This window comes from Phascolarctos cinereus, unplaced genomic scaffold (genome assembly GCF_003287225.1).
Source record: "Phascolarctos cinereus isolate Bilbo 61053 unplaced genomic scaffold, phaCin_HiC Scaffold_1;HRSCAF=81, whole genome shotgun sequence".
In the NCBI taxonomy this organism is placed as follows: Eukaryota; Metazoa; Chordata; class Mammalia; order Diprotodontia; family Phascolarctidae; genus Phascolarctos; species Phascolarctos cinereus.
Genome location: NW_027555514.1, coordinates 283,995,162 through 284,016,864, shown reverse-complemented (window position 1 = coordinate 284,016,864; position 21,703 = coordinate 283,995,162). Strand labels below are relative to the sequence as shown.

Sequence of the window (21,703 nt, the reverse complement as noted above, 5' to 3'; positions counted from 1 at the left end):
ATGTACTGGATGAAGTTTTCCCAACTTTTGCTATGGGATAAGCTGTTTTATTTATTAATCTGTTTTTTGCGATAGGATGCTCTTGGAATCTGTTGGAATCAGGGTGCCCCAAGGGTTCTAGAAAAGGGTTGGAGGCAGGTTGGTATGCCGGAGGCTATGATATTCCCTCAAGTGTCTCCACATCCTTTCGTGCAACATTAGTGACCAGAGGAGATTTTTGCTCTTAGTTTGGCCTTTGGCTCTTCTCTCAGTCAACAAATAGTTAAAAAAAAAATTATTAAGTGTCTACTTATATGCCAGGCACTATGTGTTGTTGAGTAGGGAGTGACATGATCAGAATCTTGCTTTAGAAAGCCCACTTTTAACAGTGAAAGTAGATGATCAGATGGGGTGGGAAGAGACCTGTAGCAGGGAAGCCACCTAGCAGCTACTGAAGTGATCCAGGCTTGGGATGATGAGGCCTGCGGCGGCGGATCATATATGTACCGTGAGAAAGGGAGAAGGTTAGGATAACACACCCAGGCTGTGACCCTGCATGTCTAGGAGGATGGCGGAATCCTTGCTGGAAAAAGGGGAATTAGGAAGAGGGGAAATGGGGAGCACAGCAATGAGTTTGGTTTTGAACATACTGAGGTTACAATGTCCGTGAAAGGGGACAAGAAGGGAATAAGCGTTTGTATAATGCCTGCTGTGTGCTGGGCGCTGTGCTGAGCCCTTCGTGCAGTTGGAAATATCAAACTGGAGATCAGTGAGAGGTTGGGGCTTAATGAGTCAGTTTGAGAATTGTCAGGATGGAGATGACACTTGAATCCAAGCTTCCAAGGTCATCAGGGGGGATAGAGTGAAGGGAGAAGAGAAGGGTGCCCAAGACAGAGCCTGGAGGGCCCCCGTGGTTAGCAGATAGGATCGAAATGGATATCCAGGAGAGGAACCTGAGAGCCAAGAGAGAGGAGTGGTCCGAAAGACCCAAGAACAAGACATAATCAAGGAAAAATTGGGAGCAGGAGTCAGGGAGGGAAGAAGGACTGTTAGCAAAGGCCTGAACTTGTGGGTGCTAGGCAGCAGCTACCAGGATTCTGATTGGGTGCTGAAGCTCAGAGGAGGGCAGGTTGCTGAGTGTGGTCTAGTAGAAGAAGAAGTTGGAATCCCGGTGCTCCCACCTCTGACCTTCACAGGCGGATGGGTAAGAAAGAGCGGGAGCGTAAAACATGACAAGCCAAGGGATTGCAACAGTTGGACCTCAGAATGACTGCTGGAGTTTCTGCTGTACTCCTTCCCTGATTAGCCTACCTATATTTCGAAACCCTCTTAGAGGGCTTCTTTAATATCCCCCCCCCCCATACACACACAATAGCAGTCTCAACAAATGTTCATAGAGTCTTGCACAATGGAAGATGATTCTCTTGAATGAGCATCTAGATCTACTCACTTACTCCTTAAATTATTATAATTAAGAGAGTTCAGTTCCACATAGCATTGCATCCAGAGATCATCTGTCTGATTTTCTCTCCACCTCTAACTAGTTTAAAACCTAGTTTTAACACATCACCTGCTGAAATCCCATCTCCTTCACAAAACCTTTCCATATGGAACAGAAGAAAATGTATCGTTTCCTTCAATCTTACCCATTTTTGACATGGAATTCCCGTTGGTACTGGGATTGATTTCCCCTATTCTTTCCTATATTCACAGACTGTCTACTGTGTCTGAAGTACTCTCTGTATATATGTATGGACATCATTCAGTATACATTTATTAAGTATGTTGTGCCAGGTACTGTGCTAAGCACTGAGGATACAAAAAGAGGCAGAAGACAGTCTCTGCTCTCGAGGAGTTCACCCTGTGAGGAGGGAGACAATAGGCAAACAGTTGTGTGCTGGGTAACTAGGAAATCCTTAGTGCTAGAAGGGAGGGTTGGGAAGGCTTTCTGTGGAAGAGACAGTTTTAATTGGCACTTAAAGGAAGCCGGGGAAGTCAGTCTAAGCCAAGGAGGGAGAGCCAGAGATTGAGGGTCTTGTTTGTGGAACGGTCAGGATATGTCCCTGGATCAAAAGAGTGTGTGTGAGGTAGTAAGGTGTAAAAAAACTGGAAAGTTAAGACGAGGCTAGGTTATGAAGGGCTTTGAATGCCAAACAGAGCCTTTTATATTTGATCCCAGAGGCAATAGGGAGCCACTAGAGTTTGAGTAGAGGGGGTGCTTATTGGAGGATGTATTGGAGTAGGGAGACTCGAAGCAGGCAGGCCCACCAGCAGGGTCAGAGGAGAGAAGGAGATGTATTTGAGAAATGTGAAATCTCCCGGCCCTGACGACAGCTTGGATGTGGTGGGAGTGAGGGAGAGGGAGAGATGAGTATGTGTGAGTGGGTGTCTGTCTAGATATAGTTCTATGTATCTTACTATCCATTGGTTTCCTGGTTTGGCTTTATTCTTTTTGAGAATCCTGTGCTTAAGTGTCAATATGATCTAGAAGCTCTTGTTCCTGGGGAGTAGGGACTGCCTCTGTATTGGGTCACTTTCTGTTTTACTACCTTGATACATGGAATTGTTTTCTAAATGCTACCTAAAAGCAAGTCTCAGTTGTCCTTCCTGACTCATCAGCACCACCCAACATAGACTTCAATTCTACAGAATCCCTTTGACTTTATTCTGAGCTTTTTGCGGTCTCAGAGGAAGCATGGATGTTTTCATGCAGTCCTTCTATCCTCAGGACTGAGTGGTCTTGTCCCAGCTTAGAACCCTTGCCCGGTCAGCAGATTATTATTGTGGTACCTGAGAAGCTGACAAAATTTTCTCTTTGGTGCCACAATGTCTTTGGGTGTTTATGTGGTAGGGCCTTAATGGGGGCAGCGATATGTGCTCCTCATGTGTGTGTTCAAAAGGTGGCCCCCCCTAACTCGCTAAGACATTGGCTTTGCCAAACCAGTCTAACAATTGACACACACTTTTGTGGTTTGGGGCAGTTACTGCACCTGCCCACACTTCCTACCCGTGGAGTCAAAGGCCAACACCTTACAAACAGGTGATGATCTCAGAGTGTGTGAGAGAGCAGTCAAGTAGGGTTTTACGTAATGGTGCACAAGGAAGATGGTCGTTATCATATATTATAAGGTGACGTGTTTACTGATGTGTAAATGGGGCTGACTTTAAATGAGTTCACCCATTTAAAGTCCTAATGGCATAATGGATTAGGCATTAGACTTGGAGTCAGAAAGACCTGAGTTCAGATCTTACCTCAGACACTTGGTAGCTTAGGGACCCTGGAAAAGTCACTTAACCTCCATGTGCCTACATTCCTTCTTTTGTAAAATGAGGAGATACTGGACTCAGTGGCCTTTAAGGTCACTTCCAGCTCTGAGTTTATAATTAATCAGTCAACAGGCATGTATTAAGTATCCACCATATTCCCAGCCCTGACTTGGAAAAACAAGTACAAAAAAGGAAACATCCTCTGCTTGCCCTTCGCTTACCTTCTCGTAGGGAAGACGGTACGTACAGATAAAAATATGTACAGCAAAAAGATCAAGCTAATAAATACAGCTGTATCCAAAACAGTGAAATAGGAGGTGGTCTGGAGGGGAGGACCCTTGGGATCAGAAAAGGCTTACTGGTGCAGAGGAAGGCGTTTAATTATGGTGTAAAAGAAACAGGACGTTCAGGGAGGACCGGCACCTCTGGGGTGAGGGCTGCTTAACCACCTTGGGTGTCCACCTGGCGCTCAGCTCTCCCCCGTGGCTCCAAGAAGCTGTAGCACGTGCAGCCTCCACGCCCTGCTAAAACTGTCTCAGCAGACAGGTAACCAGTGGGCCTCAAACCCGTCAGTAAGTTAGGGGGATGTCTATCCAAGTAAGTGAAGAATTCCCCCAGCAGAATGGGTGGGTGAGAACGGTTTGTTCCAATGGCGATAAAGGTGGCTGAAGCAGGCATGTGGAGTGTGTAGAGTTTCATCAGACATTGAAGGGCTAAGATCATTCACTGCACCCCAGGCCGTCACCGGTGATCCTTCCCCCCCCCCCCCCCGTCATCACTGGACTTTGATGACTCTGGAAGACAGAGTGAGGCTGATGACTTTGGGCACCTCTGCCTCACTTCAATCCAATTCACAAGCAAGGCAAGGTATTGCCCTGTGCTGTCCTTGGGTCTCTTTGAAAACAAAGGGCAAACAATAATAAAAGAAGAGACAGACTCTGAAGCCGATGTAAAGTGGGAGTGCTTTCTAGACATCTGGGATGGTCAGAAGATGCAGTGTCTCTTGTGATGGACAGAGAGGAGGCCAGTTTGGTTGGAGGCTGAATGCTGTCTAGTGAGGCTGGAAAAGATAGGTTGTGTGCTTATTATTTTTATCCTTGAGACAATAGGAAATGGCTGGAGTTGGTTAAATAGGAGAGATTGATGCTTAGGAAAATGACTTTGGCAGCAGGGTGTAGGGTGGACTGAAGAGGGGCCTTAAGTCAATCGGGAGGCTACTGAGATTCTGAAGGGGACTAACATGATAATGCAGGCACAAGGTCATGGAGGCCTGAACTAAGGTGTGAGTGGAGGTAGAAAGGGCAAGACTTGGTGATGGGATGAGGGGTCTGGGGCATGCTTCGGAGGGCTGCGCAGCCTTCAGCAGGACCCAGGGACGCTGGAAGAGGAGAGGGTCAGGGGAAGAGAGTGATGTGTTGGTGCTAAGATGTCTCTGAGACTTCCAAGGGAAGATGACAGTTTAAACAGTGCTTACTGAGGTTAGCACTGGACAGGCTCATAACTCTCATAGTTCCAGGATTCAGTCAGTTACAGTTGGAACCGCAGAATTTCAGTCATTCAGGCGTTTAATGATCACTGCCTTGTTGTGATTCTTTAGTGCAGGGGGATCCATATTTGGCGGCTGGTAATTTTTTGACCTTGCTTCCTAGGATTTTAATTCTTGGATAGGTCTGATGGGATGCTTTCATTTTAGTTTAAAAAACAAAAAAAAAACCCCTGTGAAATCACAATGCATTTTAAAGTGGAAATAGCTTGTAATGTTTATTATTAGGCACTTCACAAATGACCTTACGTGACTTTATATTATTGAGAAGCATAGTATCCGGGACTAGGGCAATGGTAATCTTTGTATTCTGTCATCATGGACAGAACGGTTTCATTCGGGGTGCATCACTGAGGAATGACTTTGATCCCAACTCTTAGTTTCTGCTTACTACCGTCACCTGTAATTCCTTGGGGCCTCAGTACCTGTAAAATACGGGGGTTGAGCTAGTTGACCCGTAAGAGGCTTTTTGTCTCTAAATTTGTAACCCTTGGTCTTGGGAACCGGTCATGTTTATCCTGGAGAAGAGACAAGAAGAATTAGGGGGAGACATGATAACTGTCTTCAGTCTAAATTCCCTTTTTCTTCTCAGTTTCCCTGACATCTTATGTCAGTATTCTTTGACATCATCCTCCAGTCTCTGAGAACGAGGTGCCCCTTCCCTTTGCCAAGGTCAACAACCCTCCATCTTCTGTAACACATGGCACCCTCAGCTGTCCCCTCTCCTTTTTCCAACTCTTCAACCTCTCCCTATCAACGAGTTCCTTCCCAGTTGCCTTCGAACCTGCCCAAGGCTTCCCTTTCCTTAAATAACTTTACTAGACCCTGCCATCCCCTCATGGTCTATCTCTCTTCCCTTTCTCAGCCAGTCTTCGTGGAAAACATATCCATGCTCCCGGCCTCCACTTTCTCTCCTCTTACTCTCTCCTCAGCTTGTTGCAACAATCTCAGTGCCAGCCTCATCTCTGAACTGTCGCTGCTCTCTCCAGAGTTACCCATGATCATCTAAACTGCTCCTTCTGGTGCTCTTTTCTTAGCCCTGATCCTTCTCAGGCTGCCTACTGCATCTGGCACTAGTGACTTCCCACTCCTCTGGGATGCTGTCTCCTCCCTGGATGTTGTAACACCGCTTTGGTGCTGCACCCACTTGCCAGACTGCTCCTTTGCTGGCTCATCAAACATGGGTATGGCCCAAGGTTTTGAGCTAGGTGCCCTCTCGCTCCTCACTTCTTCCCTCCCCCCATCAGCTCTCACGGGTTTAGCTATCATCTCCACAAGACCTCCCACATCTCCGTGTCCAGCCCTTAATTGATCTCTATCTATCCAGTTCTCCCTTGAGCTCCACTCCAACACTATTAGGCATTTCAGCCTGGATTTCCTGGAGATATCTCAAACTCCTCCCATCTGAAATTGAACTCATCTTTCCTCCTAAACTCTCTCCCCACTTTCTGATCTTCCCCCTCTTTCTATCAGAGGCACCACCATTTTTCCAGGCTGCCAGGTTTGTAATTTTGTCAGCATCCTCACCCCCTCACTTTACCTTGGCCCACACATCCAGTCATTTGTCATCTTTCTACTTCTGCTTTAGCCCAGACTCTTCTCACCTTTCACTTGGAATCGTGCAGCAGCCTCCTTGTTTGTCTGCCTTTTCTTCGAGGCTCTCTCCGCTCCAGTCTGTACCACACCACACGTGCTGCCAAACTGATTTTCCATAAATGTAGGTCTGCCCGTGTCAACTCCAGTGGCTCTCAGCTGCCCCTAGCACCAACCCTTCTGTTTAGCTTGCAGAAACCTTCACCCCCTGACCCTAACCTCACTGGGCATTACTTGCTCTCTGTGCTCTGCTAGCCAGCGAAGCCAGCCTCCGGAGTGAGCCCCATCTATGTCTCTTGTCTCCGTACTTTTGCTCTGACTGTCTCCCATACCCAAGCTGTGATTCCTCCTACAAGGGCCTCAGGGGCTTCTCTCTTCTTTCAGGATGCAACTCAGGCCCTGCTTTCTACAGAAAGCCCTTTCTATTTTCTTAAGCCCAGCTGCTGGTACCCTCCCTCTCAAGCCACCTTGTTTTATTTGTATACTCCACTATGTACTTGTGTGCTCCATTTGCATGTAAGTGTCTTGTGAGAAGGGATTCTTGCATTCTTTGCATTTTTACTGTAAAATGAGACTAGAACTCTGGTAGGTAGGTGCTATTATGATCCCCATTTTATAGTTGGAAAAACTAAGGCAAACAGAGGCTAAGTGATTTTCCCAGAGTCACACAATAAATATCGAAGGTCATATTGGAGCTTGGTTCCTTCTGACTCCAGGCCCAGTACTCTGTTCTCTGCAATTAATGACTGCTCATGAATCAGTTGGTTGATTCATGTATTTGATGACTCCATCCTTTGGAGGAGGGAATTGACTTGTTCTTTTGACCTCAAGTGTCAGTTGGGGTGAGCAGAAGGAAATGTCTCCTGACCAGGCTCTCCCAAAGTGCAGTGAACGACAGCCTTTGGAGCTCTCACTGTGAATCTTCACACAGAAGTACCTGCCACGACCACTTTGTCAGGGATGCTTTAGGGAGGACACATGTCCAGGTACAGATTACGCTCGATGGCCTCTGAGAGCCAGTAGCACCGGCAGGAGGCCTGGCTGTTTTATTCAGGGCAGTTAGGGATGCCTCTTCTGGTGGAGCAGGCTACTTTCCTGGCTGGCATGTCATTTTCAGGCCCCATGTGGAATTTGCCTTACATATCCATAGTGTTGCTGTTTAATGCATGTGAGGACAAGGTTAAAAATGTTTCATCCAGCCTAGATTTTCAGAATGACATGAAGTTGAGGTCCCGTGCCGTCATGGAATAGGAATCATTTTCATATTTGGATAATTAGAGCCTGAGAAAGACGGCTTGTCACCCATCCTCTCTTCTGAGCTGAGCACATCTTTGCTGTCCTGGTTCTTAGAGGCAGTGTGAGACAAGAGGAAGGGAAGAAACAAGCACTTAGCACCTGCTGTGCACCAGGCCTTGTGCTGAGTGCTTTACACGTCTCATTTGACAACAGCTTGAGCGGCTCAGTGAAAGGAATGAGAGGGAAGTAGCGGCACCTTCATCTTCTTGTATGTTCCTTCACCATGTTGGTGACCTCTTGCGTTCCTTTCTGTTTCTCTTTGTACTTCCAACTTTTATGTTCCTGTCTTGGAAGTTTAGGCAGAAATGAGAAAGGAGTGAGGTGAGTTCAGTTTGCAAAAGTTCTGTCCCCCCATGTTCTTTCCCCATCTCAGAGTGTTTTATAAATGTAAGTCATCACTATTTAGGAAGGAGCTAGAGGCATTGACGGTTCCTAAAGGATCATGGGATTATGGTGTTCATTTCCACTTTATCATATTTTTTAAAATAACTTTCTCTATTCCAAATCTTCTCTTTAATGGACTGCTAGGTCAGTGGCTTTCATCTCTACAAACATCTGTTCACTCCCACTAGCTGATCCACTAAATATATGGTGGAATTCATTAGCAGGTAGATCAGGCAAGCCATGCTTTTTGGTTAAGAGTGTGGGCTTGAGGGATGGCACAAAAGCCTTCTCTCCTGACTCAGCACCTTTAGAGGACCTAGCCCTGAAATGACGAAACGACCACGTGAGCTGGTGCTCCACACTTCATGTTATAGGCTGGGTGGGCCTGGTGGGCCCGTTGGCAAATATCAAGGAAGGAGAGAATTGGTGTAGAATGGTGACCAGTAATCAGGATGAACTATAAGAAGAGAAAGTCAGATAAAGAGCAGAAAACCTTTTTTGTTCATTCATCATCATTGTAAGTTATAAGGATCATTGTTATATACATGTAGATAATAGAGAAATTATAAAGTAAAATGGAATGTATCTGTTGACTACTGTTACTTGACTCTACTGCTTAAATTTTTTTCTTTTTATATTGAAGTAACTGGAAGAGAGTTATGCAATACCAAACAAGACACACTCACTGTCAGGTTATAGCAACACCAAAGATAATAGAGTCACAGGATCACCTCATTTGTTTCACTGAGGAACTTGGTCAGATTTCGGATAAATGGGGGAGCTGAAAACAGGGGTGGGGGAGAGGAAGGAGGTCAGAGACCTGATGGCCCTTTCAGATAACTGAAGTCTAATTCTTATGAGTGTTTAGAATGGAAAAGGTTTCTAAATCTTCCCCTCTGGGCTAGAATTAAGAAGCAGTGGAAAGTACCTTGCCTGCCCAGGCCACAAGATGCAGTCAGTGAGCAAATCTGAGATCTTTGCTGGAGAGGTCTCCTGAAACAAGAAGTCTCTGAATTCAGGATTATTGCCATGCCTGCATGGCTGGACTTGTGTAGCTCGCTAGAAGATTTTTAAAGAACATTATCATTGTTGTGGGGTGATAGTAGTTGATTATTCTCTGTTTATCACATAATGTCGTTTGTATATGGTCGTTTAAGCAAGTTGTGTCCCATCCGTTCATTCCCCCCCCCCCCATTAGATTATGAGCTCCTCAAGGGCAGAGGCCAGCTTTTGCCTTTGTGTCCCCAGCACTTAGCACAGTAGCTGGCACATAGTAGGCTCTTTAAAAAAATGTTGCTGGACTGTGAGTAGTTTCTTTGGGGTATTTAGACCTGTTGAATTTCATAAAGTTTTGTAGGTTTTCTAGTTCAGAACAATTTATTCCATATTGATAAAGTATGTCTTTGTACATAGAGATAAATAGACAGACAGATAGAAAGATTTTCTGCTGACTTCCCTAGAACTCTCATGAAACAGTGTAAAATTTTCTTTTCCCTCTTCTCTCACATCTCCACTGCATTCTTTTATCTCCCTTGTTATTTTATGGTTTCAGAATGTTCTGAGGAGAAATTAAATTCCGGGGTTAATTTAGAAGGCGAGAGCACCTAAGCTCGTTGACTTTGGCCTGAACCATCCTGTGTCTGTTGCTTGTATCTGTCTTCTTAGAGATTGGCCCAAGGATCCGAACTACCACTAGATAACTTTTCCATTTGACTGTTGAGGCAGTGAGACTTCCCCGCTGATGTCACCCTCACTTGCTAAGGCTGTATACATCCTCAGGGAATGATCCTGAGCATAGTGGAGCATTTCACCCTTCATCACATTTCCTAGACTAAGTGAATTTGTGTATTGAAAGGGCACTCAATGGTTCAGGTGCCTGGCCTGCCCTCCCACTGCAGCACTCTAGTGGTATATTGCCCTGGTCTTTCCTTTTGTTTTCCTAGATCTTGGAGGATTAATTGAGTTCAGAGGATCACAGACCTAGAATTGGAAGGGACTTTAGCAGCTGTCTGATCCAACCTGCATATTTTATAAATGAAGACATTGAGGCCCAGACACATCAAGTGAGATGTCCAAAATCACAGGGCAGTAAGTGGCAGTTAGCACCTTATTTGAATGGAGGTCCTCTGACTCCAGTTTCAGGGCTCTTTCCCCTGTACCACACTGCATTCTAGTGAAATAACTGGGAATCCCATACAGAACTACAAAATCTGCTAATGCACAACATCAGGTGTAGGGTAAAACATGTGCTGCTTTTTTTTTTTAAACATTTGTTTTAAAAATTTGAGTTTAGGGGCAGCTAGGTGGCAGAATGGATAGCCTTGGAATCAAGAGGAGCTGAGTTCAAATCTGGCCTCAGACACATGACACTTACTAGCTGTGTGATCCCAGGCAAGTCACTTAACCCCAAATGCCTCACCAAAAAGCCAAAAAAAAAAAATTGAGTTTCTCTCTCTCTCCTATCCCCCTTCCTTGAGAAGGCAAGCAGTTTTATATAGATTATATATGTGCAGTCATGCAGAACATTTCCATATTAGTCATGTTGCAAAAAAAAAAAAAAGGAGATCAAAAAACTCCAAGAAAAATAAAGTTAAAAAAAAAGTATGCTTTGATCTGCTCCCAGATTTCATTAGTTCTTTCTCTGGAGATGGACAACATTTTTCATCATTTGTCCTTTGGAATTGTCTTGGATTGTTGTACTGCTGAGAATAGCTAAGTCATTCACAGTTGATCATCATACAGTACTGCTGTTACAGTGTACAGTATTCTGGTTCTGCTAATTTCACTTTGCATGTAAGCCTTTCCGGGTTTTTCTGAAACCATCCTGCTTATCATTTCTTATAGCATAATAGTATTCCATAACAATCATATACCACAACTTGTTCAGCCCTTCCCAATTACTGGGCATCCCCACAGTTTCCAATTTTTTGCCGCTACAAAAAGAGCTGCTATAAATATTTTTGTACAAATAGATCCTTTTCCTTTGATCTCTTTGGGATACAGACCTAGTAGTGGTATTGCTGGGCCAAAGAGTATGCATGGTTTTATAGCCCTTTGGGTCTAGTTCCAAATTGCTTTCCAGAATGGTTGGATCAGTTCAGATCTACACCAGTGTATTAGTGTCCTAATTTTTCCACATCTTCAACGTGTGTCATTTTCCTCTTCTGTTATTTTATCCCGTCTGAGAGTTATTCAGAGTTATTTTAATTTGCATTTCTCTAATCAGTAGTAATTTAGAGCATTTTTTCATAAGGCGTATGCTTGTTAACATGGGATGATTCCTGTTTGTAAATGTAGTTAAGTTACTTTTATCCCCCAACCATCCCATCTCAGAAAAGGGAGTATCTCATCTGCAGGTGATGGGTATGGTTTCACAAGCAAGGTCTTCAAGTAACATAAGAATTAAATCTGAAAGGACCCTTGTTGTTGTTGTTGTTCAGTTGTTTTTAGTCATGTCCAACTCTTTGTGACCCCATTTGGGGTTTTCTTGCCAAAGGTACTAGAGTGGTTTGCCATTTCCTTCTTCAACCCATTTTACAGGTGAGGAAAACTGAGGCAAACAGGATGAAGTTACTTGCCCAGGGTCATACAGCTAGTTAGTGTCTGAGGACAGATTTGAAGTCAAGAAGATGAGTTTTCCTGACTCTAGGCCTGGTACTCTTATCTACTGTGCTGTCCAGCTGCCCCAAAAGGACCCTAATACAGCCCTCTCATGTTACGCATAAAGAAACTGAAGTACAAATAGTCAGTGGATATTTATTAAGCGTTTACTGTATGTCAGGCAGTGTGTTGAGCCGTGGTGATACAAAGAGAGTCAGAAGTCAAGCCCATCTCCAGAGGAAACAACCACCAGGATGATAAGAGGATGAATTGGAAACAATCAACAGATGTAAGGCACTAGCTTTAAAAGGGACCGGAAAAGACTTCTTAAAGAAGGTGGGATTTATAGTCTGAGCTCTGAAGGAAGCCTGGGAAGCCAGGAGAGAGGGGAGGGGGGAGCGAATATTGTCTAAGGACCCACTAGCCTAGTGTAGAGATAGGAGGAGGGGCTTCTCTTGTGTGTTCAAGGTCACACTGAAAATAAGTTGGATCAGAGTTAAGATCTGAACCCAGGGTTACAGGCTCTAAATCTGGTGTTCTTTCCACTAAAATAGCCTGTACTTGTGTTTAAAGAAATCAACTGTTTATGTGTGTGTGTGTGTGTTGTTCATGTGGTTTAGATAATAGTTCACATGAAAGAAGATCTGAGGATTTTAGCGTATGACTCACCAGTGTGGCATACTGTGGCCCCAAAAAGTCACATTAGGTAGAGCATCTTGTTCTGGTCCCCTTACTCACCCTAGAGAAATAAGGAAGCAGTACAAGCCCTCCATGTATATACTTAACATGTATACACACGTAATCGTCTCATGCTTGCTGCTGTATGAGTGAAGGGGATCATATCATTCAGTTATTAATTTCCTCTAAATCCAAGTTCTTCACCCTATTTGTCCTCAGAATAATGTTTTTAAATGCATGAAATACATAGGATTACAAAGAAAACCTTAATTAGAATAAAGCTGTGCCTTTTTTTTTTTTATTTCACAGATATCAGGTAAAGAAACCTCCTCTGGGTGGAAGTTACTGGGGAACATTCTATATTGGAGGGAGCCTTCTCCCTGGCCCTGTTCAGTGAGCAGGATTTAGATGAATGTAAGGAAGGAGAGAAAAGCTCAGGCAAGATGAGTGTTGTGACTAAGATGGAAGAGTTCCACATCAGGAAATCACGGGGATTCAGCAGCTCTAGCCTGTGATCTTGGTCATTTCTAAACTTTTGTTAACCAAGGAAGAGAGGCTTAAAGCCGTGTAGACAGAGCCATGGTTTGGGGCTCAGGAAGGCCTGGGGCTGGATCCTCCCTCAGAAGCTTAACAGTTCTGTGTCCCTGAGCAAGTCAGCTAGCTTCTCCCAGCTTCAGTTTCTTCAGATGAGAACCAAATGAGATGAATATATGTGGAGCTTTCCAATCACTACATGTATTAGCAACAACAATAATAATGCTAATTATCATTATGATTATTAGCCATTAAGAAGAGAGTGGATACATTCATGTCACTTTCTATCATCCCTGCTTGGGAACCAATGAAAAACTTTTTAATGAGAGAGGCAGATGATGGGGCTGGATACACATCCCAGTCAATCATCTTATTTGCAAAGTTGTCGCTATTCACAGATGTATTGTTTAAACATCTTTCTATAACCCAAGCTCTGGCCTATCACAGAGTACATGTTTCACATATATAAACTGTCTATGGCTTCGTGTAGGGTGTACGTTTAGGGTTTTTTTGGATTTGAAATACAGAGAACTGATTTTTATCTTTTTTTTTTTTAAACAAACTCTGTCAAGCTACGCTACCACACCAGGGTGGCACCAGACACTCTCTTGATACCAAAATCAAGCCCTGTCTGGATGTGCTCTGAATCATCTCCTTAGGCTTCCTCATCTTCAGAGAGTTTGTAGGCCTGTGAGTGCTCTGGAGGGCGAAAAAGGGGAGCAGGTCAACGGAGCGCATGGACAGTGAGGTGGACAGAGCCCTGCCAACAGTGCGCAGGTACATTAGAAACAGCTGCCACACCCGTGCCCAGCGTGAGCCACCTAATTAGTGTGTTCACGCCACTCTGATTAACCTAGGAAATGCAGCCATGTTGAAGACCCTTCTGATGGATGGGAGTCTCCCATCTTGCCATTTTTCAAACTTATAGTCTCAGGAAGAAACGCATTAGTGTAGGAGGTTTTGTGCAAGAGGCGAGGCTTCTGAGTTGTGTGGATTGTTATCGCCTTGCACGACCCTTCACAACTTCCTCTCCTGCCGCCCACAGCCAAATACGGAAACTCTGTTCTGTCAGGCCACTTCTGCAATTGTGGGTGTTCACAACTCCCAGACCTCTCCTTATAACACTAGACCCCCATGGCTTCGGAGTGAAAGACAAAGCCCGTGTTGAATTTTAAAATGGGCCTTTCGTGGTGCTCCGTCCCACTGACCCTGTGTCTCCCTGTTCTCTCCCTTGCGCAGTGCTCCAGTTGAAGCTTCAGCAAAGACGGACCCGGGAGGAGCTGGTGAGCCAAGGGATCATGCCGCGTAAGTACTCGTTCCTTCAGGCCCATCCCTGCCCTCCTCTCTGAGCAGTAGAACCAGCTGCCTTTGGGGGCAGTGCCCAGTGGGGTAGCAGAGGAAATGTTTGGCACAAAATAGAAAACCCAACCAAGTGTTGTTTCCTTCCCCCCCTGTTTTGGAAGTAACTCTTCTGGCCAGCAAGATTCAATGAAATGCCTTTGATTAATTTGAAAGTGGAAGGCAGTGAGGGAGGGCAGGGAGGACTGTGAATCATCTTTTGATTCCATGATGTATGCTCCAAAGAATGTGCTCTGTTTGATGTGTACCTTCATGGGCAGGGCGGGGTTGGTGATCAATCTTTGTGCGGGTTTCCTGCCTTTATGGTTTTCTCCTGTGAGTTCTGTCAACTTCACCATAATTCTTGAACTTGAGTGTAGTGGGTGAGGGCCCATAAGTTTTCTGCGTTGCTGTTTGAGTTGGAGAAAACTCCCTGGAGTTTCCTTCTCTCCCCTCCAAGTCCTAGCCTTGTTTTCTGAATTGCTGAAACAATCCTTCTTGGAAGAAAGGTTTTGACTTTGACTTCAGAGCGAGCCAGTGACAAGTATTGTGATGGGGCTGTGAGCTTGGGCTCCCTCAGAATGTGTGCACACCCATTGGTGGGGTCGATGGACAGTAGAGGAGCCAGCTCCAAGCACTAATGTGGCAGACGGTAAAGAGGGCAAGATGCATGTTGGGAGGCTTCTGACACTGCCCAGCAGCCTGGCTGTGGAGCGGCCACTTCGTCTCTCTTGACCTCAGCTTCCTGTGTTGCATAAAAGTGATGCTAAGGTTGCTGCCTGCCTCCCCTCACCAGGTTATTGGGAGGAAATCATTGTAGTGATGCTAAGTGCTGTTATTGTCAATATACTGAGGGGGTCATACATTTAGTGGAGATGGAAGCGAGCGGAACTTTTGTTGTTTCTAATGACAGTTCTTCTTCAGTCCCTAGCAAATGACATGTTCTCATATCTTCAGCCCTTCTCTGAAAAGCCACCTATTACACCCTCATAATTTCAGAGAAATAGTTTAAGGGAAACTTCCGAAAGTCTTTCTAATTGACAGAGAGGAAATCAGAGTTGTCCACGTTCATAACTCAAAGTACATTGGTGACATGTTCCCTGCCATGTTTTCTGGGCCCCCAGGATGAATCCATTACTTATTCAGGAGGTAGGATTCTAGCAACACCTGGAAAATTCTGGGAGTCATGTCGAAGTTAGATCTTTTTCATGGTCTATCATTACGCTGATACTGCACTGTTCACTCTTCTGCTGTGTTCTTCCCTGTCTTGTTTTGTGCCTTTCCAGTGTAGAATCGGTTTTACAGTTTCCCTGCTTTAACTGTGTGGTTTGGCAAGTGTATCTCCCAGTGTGAATGGAATGAGAGTGAGTGGTTGGAGTCCATGTCACTTAGGGAATAACTTGTTTATAAAACATTTGTCTTGCAGCAGCCACCCAGAATAGGTTGTGCAGATATTTTTATCCTCATTTTATAGACTCATAGTACCAAGAGCTGGAAGAGAGCCTTGGATATCATTTAGTGCCTGACCCTTCACTTTACAGATGAGGAAACTGAGGCCTAGAAAGGGACACAGAATGAGGTGTCAAGGCTCTTCTCCTGTGACTCCCAAGTCAAGAGCTTTATTTGCTGTAGGGCATAGCCTGCCATCAGTGCTCTGTCTTAGACATTGTCCTGTTAGTGGCCTAAGCCACCCGAAGGAGCAGTGAAGTAGCTCTATGGTCAGGCAGGGGAAAGGCCAGGCCTCACAAAATGATCTCCTGATTGATCTGGGCACGCAGACACATTACCAGCTTTTCATCAAAGAAATTGGTGATATGTGTGTTTCAGTAAGTGCTTCCTGAGTATCTAGCGCTTCAGAGGTGCTTTGAGTAATATTGAAGAAAAAGGGCGGAGCCGCAGTCAAGGAAATCAGACTCTAGTTGGGGGGCTAATCCTGACCCAGACAAAACAGCTGGAGACAGTTCAGTGCTGGGTGTGGGGTGGAACCTGTCTCCTGGTCTCTGCCTTCCTTCCGCTTGTACATCCTACTTCCCAAAGGACAGGTCATTGGTGGGTAGGTGCCTTGAAGGACAAGGTGGTGATTCTTTTCATGTTTGCAGGGCAGCATTAGAGGACCAGATTGGGAATCTCTTGGGACACCTGCAGGTTTGGACTTCTTTCTCTTGCCTGTGTGCCACCCAACGTTAGAGTCATAAGAGGGTGTGTTAGACGTTATCTAGTCCAGCTCTTCCTTTTTCTGTTTTTCTTTTTTCTTTTTCTGTTTTTGGTGGGGGTGAGGCAGATTAAGAAACTGAGACTCAAAGAAGTTGTCACCTAAGGTCACACAGTCAGTTAACATTTTATTCAGTGCCTACTGTGTGCCGGGCACTCTGCTTGACCCCAAGGATGCCAAAAACAAAACAAAACCAGTCTCTGCCCTCAAGGAGCTTGCACAATTCTGTTGGTAGAAATAGTGTGTGTAGACAGAAGAAATCCTAGGTGCAGGGAGGGAAGGGGGGCATGAGCAGTCTCAAGGATCAAGACAATCTTCACACTGAAGGTCCCCTTTGAACTGAGTCTAAAAGGAAGCAGAGGGGAAGAGGGAATGCATGGTGTGTATGGACAGCCAGGGCAAAGATGAAGAGATGGGAAATGTAGAGTGTGTGTGAGGAGGAGAATTAAGGGCAGTTTTACTGGAACCTAAAGCTTGGAAGTGGGATAATGGATTCTAAGAAAGGAAAGGTAGGTTGGGGCCAAGTGGTGAAGGGCTTTAAAGGCCAAACAGAGGCAGTGGTGACCTCCTGGAGTTTAGTGAGCTGTGGTCAGACTCGTGCTGAAGAAAAATCATTGAGGCAGCTGAGGGAGGCAAGATTGGAGCCAGCAGAGCCTTGAGGCAGGTGGACCCCCAACCCTCCACAGAAGGCTGGTGGGCAGTGGTCTAGGTGAGCGGGCCTGCACCAGGATGGTGGAGAGGAGAGAGGCCAAGATGAAAGCAAAATGTGGGACATTGGAGAGTGGAATCCAAAATAATGCTGAGCTTACAAACCTTGGAGACAAGAAGGCTGGTGCCTTTGAGAGAAATGGAAAAGTTTAGAAGTGGATTGGATGCTGGAGAGAATTTTGTGAACGAAGTCGCAGAAGCCTCCTTTCCGAGAAGGGTTTGGCAGCTGAAATAGGCCACAGTGCCTGGTTCTTCCTGTCTCTGTCCTAATGACGCCCATCATTTAAGACATCTGGCCTGTCGTGCAGAAGGTGGTGTCTGCCCTGGACTGTTCAACAGGATCACTTCCCAATCTCCTTTGTTCTCAACATGTAAACATAGGTTTCAAATTTAATACCATGCAACTAAACTCTGCACTTGTGCAGACAATGCCAGACAGCACAGGATTCTATGTTCCAGCCCCTATGCTTTCACCCTGGGTTTCTGAGGCTCAGTGGACCTTGAAGGAGCTACGTGGGAGAAGGGGGAAATGACCGAGTTAGAAGCCAGTCTTGAAGTCAGAAAGCTGAGGCGAGACGTATTCCGTGTGCTCCAGACAGAGATTCAGTGTTGTGTTCGGTAAAGAGATGAGCTGTGTGTGGAATGTCTTGTTCTTAAACAGTGCTTTCCCTTTGCCTTTTATACTTGACATTTAAAGGTGTAAAAGGTGAGGAGGTTAAGGTGAATTCTAAGAGAAATGTTCTGGCAGTGAGATGCTGCAGAGGAATGACCTTTTAAAGGAATCATGGAAGTTCTATTACTTGGCACAAACCAGAAAAACCTATAATCTCTCCTGGATAGAAAAGAGGAGTGCTGTTGGTTTCTTCCTTTTCAGACTAATACTGTTAAGTTTATAGGATCATTGAGAAAGAGACAGCAGTGTTCCAGTCTATACCTAACATGCTGGTATTTTCTATTTCCTCCTCTCCCTCCCCCCCTCCACACCCCCGCGAGTTTTTTTCCACATACACATACAGTGTTTCTCTGTATCTTTGGCGTTGTCAGAATGTGTTCTTCCACTTCCTCCTCTAGTATAGATCGCAGCCCATTCATGCCTTCTCATCCTGCACCGTTTTTCATAGGATCTAATTTGAAAGACACCTTGGAGTACATATTGTCTAACCTGTACCTGAACAAGGGAGCTTTCAATAGCGTACCCCAAAAATAGTTATCCAACCTTTTCTGAAACTACTCCTTGAGGGAGAAGCCACTACTTCCCAAGGCAGCCCATTATATTTTGGGATACTGCCAATTCTTAAATTAATTAGCCCTTCATTTGCTGTTTTCAAACTTCTAACCAAAGCTACTGCTTCTGTCCTCTGGGGCCAGGAAGATCAAGTCGAATCCCTTTTTTGTAGATGACTTGCAGGCAGGAAGCCACCATGTCACCCCCAGATCTTCTCTTCTCCAGGCCCAGTGTGCTGTGCTTCTCCTACCAGCCCTTCTGTGGCATGATCTTGAAGCCCTTCACCATCCTGATTGTCCTCTTTCTGGCCAGTCTTCAACTTCTCAGTTGCCTTCCTAAAACGTAACATCCAGAATGAACACAGTGTTCTCTATATGGTTTGACCAAGACAAGGAACAGCAGGATTTGTACCTTCTTAGTCCTAGACACTGTACTCTCAGTGGAGCCTAAGGTTGTGTGTACGTTCTTGGCTGTCATATCACACCGTTGAGTTAGATGGAGTGTGTAGTCTACCAGACTCTCTGTAGGAGTCTTTCAAATGGTGGTTGTCTTACCCACTCCTCTGCCATTTTGGATTTCTGAAGTATGAGATTGATTTCTTTCTACTGCACTTTAAAACTTTACATTTATCCCTGACAAATGCTGTCTTCATAGATTCAGCCCATTTTTGGTGTCTCTTGCAAATGTGATAAACACTATGAGAAGAGTGTTAATACAAGTACGGCTCCCACTACCGCTTCCAAGTCCTCTTTCACTGATGTCTTCGGAGTTGACATTGGGTCAGTGTTTTGAGTGTGATCCTTCAGCTAATTCTAAGTTCACCTACCTGCTGATTTAGCCCACATCTTCATTTTTTTCAATGAGAGTATTGTGAATGACTTTGTCAAGTGCTTTGCCAAAAACTAGGTAAACTGTAATGTAACTTACAGCATTCCTCTGACCAGCCTAATAATCCTGTCAGAAATTGAAATTGTATATGCACATAATTTGAATTACATACACACACACACACACACACACACACACACACACACACACACATCTAGACATATATATAATCCACATTGTACTTGTTCAGTGACAAGCATTTCCCTTAACCCGGAGAACAGTAAATCTTCTCTTTAACTCTCTGGACAATGCATGCAAGTCCAGCCAGCTTTTCACTAAACAGGATTCTTCTTTTTTCTTCTCAAAGCCCCTTCTCAAGTCTCAGACCCCACAGCAAAATAGATGTATGCCTGTCTTCTCCCCTCTGTTTCTCCTCAAATCATAGAAAGGGTAGAGGGCAGTCAGGTGCTTGGTTTCTCTCTTCTGAAACTCTAGATGGCTCTAGAATGAAATAAGATCTGCCAGCTCCATGCATAGCATCCAGATTCAGCTGTCTTCCAATCAGCAGATGAGTTCTGAGCTTGCCCATCCTTTCCCCAGCCAGTCATCAGAGCAGTAGTCTCTCACTTTCCTCAGAGAGGGATGACAGCCTTCTCTTTTTCCCCCCTGCTTCTTGTCACTTCTCCTGTGTCCAGCTTATTCCCATGCTCCTCTTGTCTGCCTCTTCCTGTAGTTTCTTTTCTCTGGTTTCTGATGCCTCCTCATTCACAGTGACCAGTCTCTAATCTATGATGTGTAAATCAGCAGTTGCACTTTTCTTCCAGGTAGGACCTCAGCAGTCCATATATAATCTTCCTCTGGTCTCCCAAACAGTTATTTGAGTCAGTTTCTCAGTTATAATCTTCTCAAATCTAAAAACAATGACATGCAGATTAACCGATGAATCACAAATGATAGCCTTTTGGCCACCTCACATTACCTCAGGTGCTAATCTCCCTTCAAACAGGTTCCCTCAGTACATTTCATCTGACGAGGTCTTATCTAAGTCCTCTGAACAGTCTGTGTCTCTCTTCAACATTTTATCTGAGAGGGGTGGAGTCAAGATAGTGGAATATTAGGAAGCCTTACAACCGAGCTCCCCTCCACTGAGATCTAGGAGATGCACCAGACCTAATATTGATGGGGAAATCTAGAACCATTTTTCTAGACCAGCTTGGTATAGGAAAACAAAAAGGTCTGTGGATACTGGGGATGAGATGAGTCCAGGAGCATACTGGAGTGGGGCAGAATATTCCAGCACCCAGAGAAAGGCTGTCCCGTACCTATGCCAGGGCCTGGTGATGGGGGCAGGTATGGCAGCTTTGTCTCCTGAGATCCAGTGTGGTCAGAGATCCAGGGTGGACTGAAAAGGGAACCTCTGCATGGGAGTGGTGATCCAAGGTAGGGAGGCTGTAGAGCAAGGAAGTAGGAAGTTCAGAAGCAAGCAGTAGCTGTGTGGCACAGATTCCAGGAGCAGAACAGGGTCTCAGTTCCAGCATCTAGCATGGTCGGCAGAGGAATGACCAGGGTAAGAATCTTGTACCAAAGAATCCTGCCTAGGATTCTTTCACTCAGAACCAACAAAGCTTTCAGCTGGTTAATAGGGTTGAATCCATAAGCATTCTTCTGTTGATCAAACACAGGTCAGGAATTCAGCTCTCAGATTAGGTAGGTAGCAGCCAGGCTTTTGTTCTGTATCAGACCACTACAGGAGCACTTAAAGCTTGCAGGTCCCCCGCCTGCCCCTGCGCTCCTGAAATAACATAACATTCAGTACCCCGAGAAAGCAGTAACAAGGCAAACCCATATATCCCCACCAGAAGTACAGAACCCAGCCCTAACCTCAAGTCTGAAATCAGGAAGTAGGCAGAATAATACTCAGACAGAAAAAGAATTCTCCCTTAAAGAACAGGAAAGAGCGCAAGCTACAAAAGCAGAAGAGAGTGACTCTAAAACATCTACAAGACGTGCCTCAGAGGAAAACAGAGCATGGGCACAAGCTCAACTAGAATTCCTTGAAGAGATAAAGCAAGAGCTTTTTTAAAAGTTTGTTGTTGTTGTTTTTTAAATAAAATGAGGGCACTAAAGGAAAAAACTGAAAAAGAAATGAGAGCTATGGAAGGAAGAATTGGAAAGGAAATTAACAACATGACGTAATAGATAGAAAACCAAGCCACAAATTGCCTGAAAATTAGAATAGACCAAATAGAAATGCCAGTGATGTGCCATGCGATAACAAGAAATACTGAAACAAAGTCAAAAGACTGGGAAAAAAATAGAAGAAAATATAAGGTATCTCATAGCAAAAACCACTGACCTAGAAAACAGATCAAGAAGAAAAGATTTAAAAATCATTGAACTAGAGAGAAAAGGAGCGGGACTTTCCTCTGAGTAAGACCTTCCTCTGACTTTGTACTTTTCATCTCCTCTGTCTGTGTCCCCTGAAGAAAAATGGGTGGGTCAACTTCTGTCTGCCCCA

The 21,703-nt window shown here is 44.8% G+C and overlaps 1 protein-coding gene across 5 annotated transcripts in view; it reads left to right on the top strand.

Moving 5' to 3' along the window:
* Nucleotides 1–21,703, top strand: part of MRTFA (myocardin related transcription factor A) — a 151,437-nt gene that overhangs the window by 87,071 nt on the left and 42,663 nt on the right. For 4 of the 5 annotated variants that reach the window (XM_078147546.1, XM_020982676.2, XM_078147545.1 and 1 more), the window contains exon 2: nt 14,114–14,179. In XM_078147546.1, coding sequence (XP_078003672.1) covers nt 14,173–14,179 — 7 coding nt within the window. In that variant the 5' untranslated portion in view covers nt 14,114–14,172. Of the gene's footprint in view, nt 1–13,945; nt 13,962–14,113; nt 14,180–21,703 lie in introns of those variants that run through there. The other variant, XM_078147548.1, reaches the window with a different exon arrangement.